Source organism: Pan troglodytes, chromosome 10, assembly GCF_028858775.2.
Source record: "Pan troglodytes isolate AG18354 chromosome 10, NHGRI_mPanTro3-v2.0_pri, whole genome shotgun sequence".
NCBI lineage: Eukaryota > Metazoa > Chordata > Mammalia > Primates > Hominidae > Pan > Pan troglodytes.
In genome coordinates this window covers 50117975-50129444 of record NC_072408.2, presented here as the reverse complement: position 1 = coordinate 50129444, position 11470 = coordinate 50117975, and the positions used below count along the sequence as shown (strand labels likewise).

Here is an 11470-nt window from a genome sequence, read left to right as displayed (position 1 = left end):
AAAATTTTCTGTAAGAATATATTGTATGTAGTTCTTTAGAAATAGATTTTTGCTTATTTGCCATAATTTTTTTAATTTGATGAACTGAAGTGGTATTCCTTAACTACAATTTCAAAATGTTTTTCCCTACAGGCCAACAACCCACAAAATAAAATGCTGCACCTGAAGCAATCCTCCAAACTTACTATCTGTCATTAGCAAATAGAGCTTTAACCTTTTGGGCATCACAGGGTCTTTAAGATGCCCGTGTCTGCTGAGAACTTCTCCCCAGAAAAATGCAGTAAACACATTCCGTTTCATAGGGCTCCTGGACTTGTTGAACACCATACATAGGCCACAAGTAGAATATATTGTCCAGCTGGGAATATACTATTATTTCAAAGTCTCTTAGGAATTGGCAGCAAGAAGTGTATGTGCAATGGGTACAAATCCACCCAGGGTTTTGTAGTTGTGATATTACTACTATTTTTGGTGGCCTCAACTTTAATGGAGCAGAAAAACAACTGAGGTTAGCAAATAGCAGCGTAAAGGATGGATTCAGCTCACTGGGAAGAAAAAAAATTCCTGCATACCCTAAAGAAACAGAAGCTTCTTTTCAGTTTCCAGAGAACCAGAAGGACCATCATTTATTTAACTTCTGATTAACTTTGAGTATGATAAGTAGGAAATATCTTTAAATGGGGTTAAAATTAATAGACATTGGAAACAGAAACTACACTCTTATTTAAGCTATCAGTAATCATTAATGGCTAAATGTTATGAGTATTGTTAATAAGAGGGAAATTCAGTTATAAAAATATAGCACAATACTCTAAAAATTTCATCTTTGTTTAAAATACTTGGAGGCAGTGTAGTTAAATGCAAAATATTATGTCAGTTATTTTGTACACCTGAAGGACTGTTCATAAATGTTTCTCATGTACATTATCATGCAAAGATTATTCTAGAATACTTGAGTTCTACATACTACAAATCATGTTAAAGAATCATAGCACCTTTAAAAAATTGTTTACACTGAACTGTTGGATAGAATTTCCCTTAATGTATAGCAATAAGCTTCAACAATTTACAGTGGCTCAGGTTGAATATCTATTTCGATGCTATATATGAAGAGTTTGATATGTTTTCAGAGAAAAGCAAAAGCTAAATAAATTATTATTAAGTCAACACTACTGACTCATGTAGTTATTAAGGAAACTATATATACTTTAATGAAACCTAATTATTACACAGTTTTGCATTTCAGCTTAATTCCTATTTTATTGTTTTGCCAACAAGACTGCCAACTCCTTAAGCATTACAGCTAGTCAAGAATTAAATCTGCATTAAATACAGAATTAATTTGTCTTTGGGGTTTAATTTTTTTTAATTAATAGCAAAGTGCCATGTCAAGAAGAGTCAATGTACCAAAAAATTAAAACAGAAAATCAAAATTCATTAAAACAATTTGTTTGCTCAGTAGTATATTTTTTTTACATTCACTGAACATTCCCTTGCCTTTCCCATAATTAAAAAGTTAATTATTGGAATCATATTTTTTGTAGATCCCAGTTTTCAAACAATGTGATTTAAATGCTTGTTATTAACATTACAACACTTTGAGTAACACTGATCCTAACACTAAAGTGATGCTGTTTTGTACATAATTAAATTTGTTACCATTCTAAACAGAATTTTAAATTTAACTCTGTGGTAAAGACCCTGCTTAAGTATTAAAAGTTAGGAACCCTCCAGTCTGAATATTTTTATAACTTTTTTTGTTTTAAGAGACAGAGCCTCGAACTCCTCGGCTCAAGGGGTCCTCCTGCCTCAGCCTCCTGAGTAGCTGGGACTACAGGTGTGTACCACTGTGCCCAGCTTCATTATAACCTTTTAAAGGTAGCAGTTAAGTTTCTTGAGGGTCAAGTCATTCTCCCTCCCCCCATCTCTTGTCCAAATATTCAAGAAATATTTACTCAGTGATTTAGTAATCTACATTTAGTAAACTTACATTTAGTAAGTTACAAATATATTTATTACTAAATATAGATTACCATTAATAAATAGTTCCTTGGTTTAGTATGTTCTCTTAAAGTTTTCAGAAGCTATTAAATACTATAAACAAAGTATTAAAATACTATAAACTGTGTATAATGAGCACAGTTTTTAGACAACTTTTCAGTGATCAAAACAGATGAAATGAATAAGAATGGACAAATGTAGCAAATTAAACCCATAACAGTTTTAAAAATTCTGGATTAAACAACCCAAACAACTAATGAAATCAACTCCCCGTCAAAAGCACATCTGGGAATGCTTCTCCAAAAAATATTATTGTAATTGACTAAAATTTAATTTTTTAGTTGTCTTATTAAAAAGTCTTTAATTGAAAATTATCACTTAAAAATCAAACTGGATTTAATGTACAAAGCATAATCTCCAATATCTACTGAAAATAAATTTTTTAAAAAATCCCACATTTCTGATTTCTCTTTAAGAGAAAAAAAAATTAAAAAATTCCCCAAAGCTTATCAGACTTTTTGGGCCAAATCATCCAGAAATCTATCTATAAAAGATTCAGAGTATATTCAGGGCATTAAAATTACCCTACTCTGAAGTAGAATAAACTATTTCCTTATCTTTTAAAAGCTTAGTTATCAACACTGCTTAGAATTACCATCAGAGTGTCTGTATTAAGATTACCCTAATCTGCAGTAGAATAAACTATTTCCTCGCCTTTTAAGAGCTTAGTTATCAGTACTCCTTAGAATCACCCTAAGAATGGAAGGGCTTCATCTAGGATTTGATATTGTAATCAAATTTTCAAATAAGACAAATTAGTCCACATAAAAAAGTATAGCAGTAGGTACAGGCAACAGAAGCCATGAACGCATTCTCGAAGCTCGCCAAGGAATTTTTCTCTAAAATCATCTTTAAGGAAATATCAATTTAACTTCAATAGCCTTGTTTAACGAATCAAACTATTTTTTTAAATCTTAGAGTGACCTAAAATCCCAAAATTTCTCCACTGAGTTGGCATACCAATTCCTCAATTTATTTCAGCTGTTGTAATCATACACCTGATAATGCTTGATTTGAAACTGGGTACAGTTTTTTAAGGTTTAGTTGAATGAGGGAATTTTTAATTTATCACAATTTCCTGACTAATATGAAAACTGATGGTAAGAATGAAAAATTCAAATAAAATAACATAAACCTCTAATTACGGCGTGCAGCGTTTGCAGTTACAAAAGCAACACTACATTTTTCCCATCATAAGCGCTTTGTCATCAAAACAGTAAACTATACAAATTGGATTGCAACAATTTCCACTGTTATTGGTAATTTTTTAATAGGAACACTTTCCATTAATGCTTGAAAACTACGAACTACATTTTATTTTATATCTTGTCAAATTAGTTGGAGAATATCTATTGTAAAGCTGTCAGCACATCTCTAACATTACTTTGCCAGGATCCACCTGCTCTATGCTGCCCACTATAGGAAATGCAATATGGTAATAAAAAATGTAATAGAAGGTTACTTTGGTACAATCTCATAAAAAACATACTCTGACTCTACTTGGATGCTAAATGTGGTGTTTTTGCAAGAGATACAGACTGATTAGTGGCGATCAAATTTATTAACTTTAAAGGACATCAATAAGAACAGACAGGACCAGAAATTGTATCTTGGTGATCCACATGCCAGGAGTAGCGCGGCAGAGGATGGAGAGCGGAACTTAGCGATTGAGGCGCAGCCTGCAGAAAGCTGCACTTCTGCACTAGAGATTAAATAAGAGGGTCAAAATCAACATAAACTAAACCCTTTTTTAAAAAGTCATGTAAACACAAATGATTGCTGCAACTGGAAAACAACATTGAAAATAAATTATTCGTGTGATGCATATCTATTTCAACAAACCTTTCCTTAAACCTTTAACGTTACTCTTACAAGCAAATACCGTTAATAGCTTACTTCTGTCTTAATTTTTCTAACCACAGGAAAATTGAAATATAAGTAATCTGATAAACATCAAGTTTTACGTTGATGCTTTTGACCACAGGGTATATACAGTGTTAAGAATTTAAATTCTATCCATCAGATATACTTTAGGACTCCATTTTGAAGATAGCCTCTTCTACAGAAAAGAAATTTTTAAAAGTCAATTCTCCAGTTTCTCATCACATCTTAATTTTTTATAAAAGGCTTTTAAACACTAGTATCACTCCAAGTCTTTAGCCTTTGATACTTGCTCTGAAAACACACTATTGTATATGTTTGCGTATGTACACACACACACACACACAAATAACAGTGACTTAAAAGTGGCAACCGCCTCTTGAAAAGTAAAAATATGTCATCCCTCCATTCTGCCCTTAAATGAGAAATAAAGACAATAGATTTGCCCACTGCAGACTGGGATACCAGAAAAGACGTTCTAAGTCTCGCCTGAGACAATATTAACCTGCTATCTTAAGTCCCAACTTGGATGACTTAAATTTCAGTGTACGTGCCTCCGTTCCCACTCTTGCCCCATCAGCTCCATCAGCATCGTCATCCCCGGCTCGGATCCCGGCCGCGACCCGCCAGGGCCGCCGGAGTCCGCGAATACCGCCCGCTCCCGGCAACGAAGCTCCCCGGCTCCCGGCCGACCGCGAGTTCCTGGAGCAGTAGCCTCCAAGGTTCCCAAAGCCCACGATTCAGGCGATCGGTGCCGACCGGGCCGTGGACTGTGGCATTTTAAAACTACAGAATTCTCACTGCACGACTGGCGCGGCCGAGGTGGCCCAGGAGACCCTCCAAGAGATTCTGGTCAGCTGCCGGGAGCGTGGAAGAGCAACCAAAACCATCAAGGCGCCGCGCCAAGTCCCCGGAGCAGTCACCTCAGCTTTCCGTTCTCCCTCTAGTTACAATTACTCCACAGGCTTCTGGCGCTTCCTTCGAGAAAATGAAAAACTAAAAACGCGTAGAGGTGGTAGAAGTCGTTGGCATTTTCCGTTTAATGTGATCCCCCAGGCTCCATCCCTTAAGTGGGGTTTCCAAACTCGAATGCATCCTCAGCAGAGGTTTTCCATGTTGACAGATCTCTCGCCTCCCACAAAATGGGGCCGGGGAGGCGGCCGCGGTCTCCTCTATGGGCGCCGCCATTTTGTGAGGCGGCGGCGGCGCGGCGGCAGGAGCCCGGGGTGTGTATAATGGTTGAATAGAATGACCCCCTCCAGGGAATCCCCGGCACTGACGGTTACGTAAGGGGCTGTGCGCAAGTGCGGCGTTTAGGGAATCCGCACAGCCCGGGCCACGCAGCTCCGAGGCCCACATCTCCACTCCCCCTAAGAGGACCGATGGGGAAAGGGACAGCTGACCGGGTCTTCCTCGCAGCAGCCTCACCCCTAGTCTCCCGCGGCCGCCGAGCTTCTCCACCTCCCCGGGCCGGGTCTCCGCCCCTCACAGGCTTCCGAGACACTCACTGGCCCTGGGTTGTCAGGAACTTCCTAGCCACAACCTTATTCCGACCCCACTTAAGAGACAAACTTTAGTTGGGAAATAAGTCCGTTTCCTAGAGTGAGCACCGGAAGCACGCTGCACTATATTACATAATTTTTCACCTCCAAAGCAATGTTCCCATTGGAACGACTACCTGAAATAACCCATCCAGACCCCTACTACCCTGTGACCTTGGGTTAGGCAGTGACTTTGCCCGTGGTGGCCGTCACTAAAATGGGAATAATAATACGTTTCACGTACTGTAATCTTAATTAACATTTGTAGCAAAGAGCCGGCTCCAACACCCCTCGTAAATGCAAATTTAGGTGGTAGTATTTGTTGAGATGTTTTGACTCATTTAAGCAAAGAGTTTTTTTAACCTTCAAAATATTTTAAACGAGGATTACATTTAAGACATTTGAAAGCAAAGAAAAACGTTTTATTCGATATTTATTTTAAACGCAGCAATCTTGAAGAGACCTTACTATAAAAATGTAACGTTAATTATTATTGTCGAAGTTCGATAGATTGCTTCCCAACCAGTTTAGTTAGTTTGCATAACTTTGCTCATAGAATACTCCAGTTTGATATGTGAAGCCAACCAGCGGCAAGATGAATTAAGAGCATTACTCTATTTCCACAGAACTAGGACAGACAGTTCACATTGTATTTATCGTATAGTTTGCTAAAGTTAGCGTGTGGATAATTCATAGAAAATGTGCTAACCAGGCCCCAAAATACTAGCATACGGCTCATAAAAGCCGATTCCTTTAGATTTTACAAAAACAGAAGGTAACAAATTGACTTTATTCCGATCTGTGAATGTTGCGTAGCGTGAGGAGCTACCCCGGTGAGCTTCCTTTCCCTTCAGAGCGCCACACCGGTTCTGTCGGGCGGGCGGGGACTCCGAGGCGGCCCTTCCAACAGCCGGGCCGGGGACGCGAACATCGCCTCCACCCCTAACCCTGGAACAACCGGTAGTGGCCGTTTCCCCGCACCGCCCCCCTTTCCGCCGGCTTTGTGTGCGTGTGAAATGTGCGGCACATTGCAGACGAACCCTAAGCCCGGCGAGTCGAGTCTATTGTTCCCCGCGAGGATCTGCCGGGGCGGTGTGGAGCCAGGCGCAGTGCCGCGGCCAGCCCTCGGGGGTCGCTGTGTGACACTGGCTGCCAGGCCGTGGCGGCGGCAGAGAGGGAGGCTGGCGGGGAGGGAAGCAGGCGGGCGGCGCGCAGCGGCTCAGCTGCCGCTGGTGCTTCTGCCCGGGGACGCCCTGGCCTCCGCGGCCGAGGCCGCGCGTGAATGTGTGCGAGGGCCCCGCGGAGCCGGGGCCGAAATACACGCTGTCACCGCGCTTTCCACAAACCACCACACAGACCTCCCCCTCCCCACCCCCAGCCCCGCCTGCCCTAGCCCCGCCGCCGCCGCCGCCGCCGCCGAAACTCTTGGGCCTCTGGCCGCCCAGACCCCTCACCATCGGCTCGCCTTGCCCATCGCCCGCTCGCGCGCCCCCGGCAGCAGCACCATGTTGAATCGCGTCCCCGGGCTGAGCTGCCTCAGCCGGCGGCGCTGAGAGGCGGGCGAGAGCCGGGCCACGGGGAGGGAGGGAAGGAAGGGGTGGGGGCCGCGCTCGCCCCGCGGCTTCGCGCGGATCCGGCAGTCGCCTGCCCTTCTAGTTTCGCTCCGATTTCTTTAAACTTTTTTAGAAATTCCCCTCCCTCCTTCCCTCCTCTCCCCCTGGCCTCCTGCTCCCTCCTTCCCCTCCTCCTCCTCCTCCCCCTCCCTCCCTCCCTCCCTGCGCCGCCGCCGCCGCCGCCGCCGCCGCCGCCACCGCCGGCCCATGACTGAGCCCCGCCGCCGCCGGCCGAGGAATGGGCTCCGGGCTCTGGTAGGAAGCGCTGGGAGCGGGGGGCGCTTTTAAAACACCGATCTGGGTTTTTTAAAAACCTCCTTTGAAAAAATAATGGCAAACTCGACGGGGAAGGCGCCTCCGGACGAGCGGAGAAAGGGACTCGCTTTCCTGGACGAGCTGCGGCAGTTCCACCACAGCAGAGGGTGAGAGCAGAACCGGGGGGGCAGCGCCGGGGCGAGCCGGGGCGAACGGGGCTCTCCCGCCCGGGCCGGGCACGGGGTCCCGGCTGACAAGTGCGGGGCTTTCTCTCTCCCGCAGGTCGCCTTTTAAAAAAATCCCTGCGGTGGGTGGGAAGGAGCTGGATCTTCACGGTCTCTACACCAGAGTCACTACTTTAGGCGGATTCGCGAAGGTGAGTGGAAGTTTTAATTTGTATTTCCCTCTCGCTGGCCTCCTCCAAAAAGTCTCCTTTGACCCCGGAGTGGGCGCTTGGGGCTGGGGGGGTGGCCCGCGGGGGCAAAAGGCGTTCTTTTCGCTCCCAGCCGGTGGCACGGAGGCGGACGGCGGCGGGGCTGTTTTTGGCCTGGTGGCTCGCGTGCGCGCGGCGGGCGCGGGGCTCCGGCGGGCGGGCGGCCCGGCGCCGGCTCGCGCCCTGCCCGGTGCCCGGTCGGGCCGGCGGGGTCTGAGCGCCGCGGCGGGGAGTGCGGGCGTGCGGGGCGCCAGCCTGAGCCCCGCGCCCGCCCCGCTCCCGCGCCGCCCGCCCGCTCGCTCGCGAGTCAGCTCTGCCGCCGCTGCCGCTCTAGCACAGGCGGAGACACAGAGACACACAGACTCTGAGAGCAGTTTTCGTGCAACTCAAAATTAGCGCGGGCAGGTTTAACATCGATAATCGGCTGCGAAATGATCCCGGCAGCCGGGGGCACAGCCTCGGCCCCGTCGCCCTCGGTTTATACAGCTAACAAAAGAAACCAGGACCTGTCTCCAAATAGCCATCTTAGGCTTCAAGGCTAGGCAGAAGCTGTAGGCCTCAAAGAAGGGCCTATGGAGATGGATAGATCTGGGAGAGGGATCGGAATCGGCCCCAGCCCCGGCCCCCCCACCAACCCGCGGACGTCGCTGTCCGGAACTGTATTGATCCTTTTGAACTTTTTTTTTTTTTTTTTTTTTTTTTTTTTTTTTTTAGTGTAAACGGACCGCGTTGAGATTTAAAAGGGGGCGACAGAGGGACTTGCGATTGGTTATTGTCCGGGCTTCAAAAACAAAACAAACCCACCAAACCCCCCCCCCCCCACCCCCAAACAAAACAAGTGGTATTAAATACAGGGCTCTCTGGTGAAAACACAGTGATTCAAGAAGCCCTTGCTTAGTAACTCTTACCGATCGATCCGAAACACCCACTGATGCCTTAGGTATCTACAGATCTCTGTAGAATGGGTATTTATTTCATAGTTAGGTTAAGATTTTCTTAGATTGTTCACGTTCAGACAACTGTGCCTGTGTTTTACCAGGTTTCTGAGAAGAATCAGTGGGGAGAAATTGTTGAAGAGTTCAACTTTCCCAGAAGTTGTTCTAACGCTGCCTTTGCTTTAAAACAGTATTACTTGCGGTGAGTAGTAGTGACTTTTCCATAGTATTTGGAAATAAGGGACTTATGGAGAGATTTGTTTTTAGCAAAAACAAAAGCAAACCTTGCACACCAAACAGTTCTTAAGCTCTTGTTCATTTCAGACTGAGACACATTTAATATAAATAAAGTGAGATTGTAGGAAGGTGAAAGTCTTCCTCACCAATTTCAGGATCGTTTACATTTTTCATACAAAATCGTTACAGGTGACACCCCAGCCCCAATCTTGGTAAACATTCTTTTGTGACATTGTTATTGATCGCTTGATACCCACTGAGGGGCAGAAAGGTGATGCTTAGTAAAAGACTTAAGATAGTTAAGGAAACTTTGTAACCTTTGGGAAAATTTTTTTCTTTGTTTTGGAAACTCCTTTAGTTTAAAAAATTCTGGCTTTAAGAATTTTTTTTTTTTAATGAAACTTCTTGTTTGGAACAGTGTCATTGAATAGGTTTTTCAGTAGAATATTCCTACATGGCATAACATGTTGGTGACTTAGGTGACCAGGATTGTTTTGATAATTACTTTTTGTTGAATTTCCAGTGACTTAAAAACGTTCGAAAGGATTATTATATCTTTAGCAAAATGGGGATACTATGAAATGGGATACTATAATCTGGATTTTCTTTCATTCTCCCTCTTCTTTTTTGACTGCTTATTCGGCAAAGTTTAATTTCTTATTCACTTGGTATGTGATACAGTCTAGATGATATATTTTGTGATTTAGCGTTTTTTTTTTTTGCCTCTAGTTTTTCTTCTAGGAATACTTTCATATTGTAATTTATCATGAGGCTGTGTTTTATTTTTAAAGTACTTATCTTAGAGGATCCTAAGTTAGTTGGTGTTATTAAAAACTAAAATGATATTCTTTGTATTTATTGCTTTTTAATAGTGATATTACAGGCCTTTTTTTGTAAGGTGGCTTCTGCATAATTTAAGTTTTGCATTTATTATTGCTTCAGATGCACTCAGTTATTGTGTATTACGTTCAGCATTCTGAAATAGGAAATGCAGTAATCGCACAGGTGTACTTTCTATTGGCTATCTTAGATTGACTTCAGGCTTGAAGCTGGAGTTCGCAGAACTTTGTGGAGTAGTTATTGAGTTACACAGGAAGTCTAGAAAATATTAAATATGGTTGTCATCTATTGTGTGTGTGTGATGGCATTTGTGTCAGAGTACATTTTAAATTAAAGGGCTAAATCAAAAAGCAAAATTAACCTCCAAAACTGTTGAGTTAGTAGTGGGGTGAGAAACAAGAGAGTTTTATATTCATCGTGACATTCATTTGCTCATTTCTATTTATGATATTGAGAGGAACATGTTAATACATATTCTGGTTTTATGTTTTTATCAGTTTAAAGCATTTGAATTTTGGACTGTTTGAAATACATATTTTTGAAGTTTTGCTTCATATTTGTTAGATTGATTGACTTAAATTTTATAACCAGAAAGTACTATAGAATATACATGATTCATGAGATGTATATTTTTCTGAAGAGTTTACATTCATACTAATAGTTTTAGCATAATCAAATTAATATCTAGGCTTCCAATTTTTTTTAACAAATTTAATTATAAATATCATTTTTCCAGTTGTCATTTTTATCTTGGGAGGATATCATTAATTATAGGTACTGTTTTTAACTATATAGTTTCAACATTGTAAGTATTTACATGGTCTTCAGATCAAATTGGGCTTTTTGCTCTTATTAGAAGCTGCTTTTTGAACTATGTCCTTAGTTAAACTTGTTTTTCCTCCATATGTCACTCTCTAGGTTTGTTTTTGCAGGGTTGTAGCTAGGCTACTAGGAAAAAAGTTGAAGCATTTGTTTTGGAAAATAAAACCATGTGAAGATTTGCATGGCTTGTAAAGAAATACAAAAGAAATATGCTGGTCAAAACTTAGGTACTACCAACCTTGAAAGAATTTTTTCCTGGTGGTCTAATATTGCACAGTAAGAGGATATATATGATGCTAGCTTTTACACCTTCCTCTGAAAAATCTTAATTGGCAGACAAGATGCCAAGTAACAGCAATTCTATTACCTACCCATAAGATTGGCTCTTCATAGTAAGAAATAGTAATCGAGTGACTTGATAAGTTACCTCTTTGCCACGTCAGATTGAATATCATCATTACTGATGAGCAGATAATGCAGTGTGTTTTTTAAATTACAAGTGGAATAATTTTTTAATATGAACTGCTTTTTCATTTGACCTATTGTAAGACTGTCATATGTGTTATTCCTCCTTTACAAGTTTAATATTTGCTCACATTCCCCTGTAAGTTTGCTATTAATTGGATGGTTGGCTGTTAGCCTAGTGTTCTATGATATATCTTCATAATATTACAGATAATTTAAATTAGGAAGAGCAAGCTAGTATGCTGGCCATGTATATTTTAATAGTGTTTTGTTATTTTTGATACAAATATTGACAGTCATTAAATATAGACTTGAGTATTAATGGTCTGCCAGACATTAACTTAATTTTCTCAAATATACATTTATTCAGTTATAGCTTGTCTACAA

The 11470-nt window shown here is 42.1% G+C and overlaps 1 protein-coding gene across 3 annotated transcripts in view; it reads left to right on the top strand.

Annotated features, from left to right (window-relative positions):
• The first annotated feature begins 6669 nt into the window (after nt 1–6669).
• ARID2 (AT-rich interaction domain 2) overlaps nt 6670–11470 on the top strand; it is a 181972-nt gene continuing 177171 nt past the window's right edge. For all 3 annotated transcript variants that reach the window (XR_010148324.1, XM_016923580.4, XM_063786745.1), the window contains exons 1-3: nt 6670–7518; nt 7634–7727; nt 8824–8921. Coding sequence is in view for 2 of the 3 variants with exons in the window: in XM_016923580.4 (XP_016779069.1) it covers nt 7427–7518; nt 7634–7727; nt 8824–8921 (284 nt within the window). In the remaining variant the exon portion in view is untranslated. The remainder of the gene's footprint in view (nt 7519–7633; nt 7728–8823; nt 8922–11470) is intronic.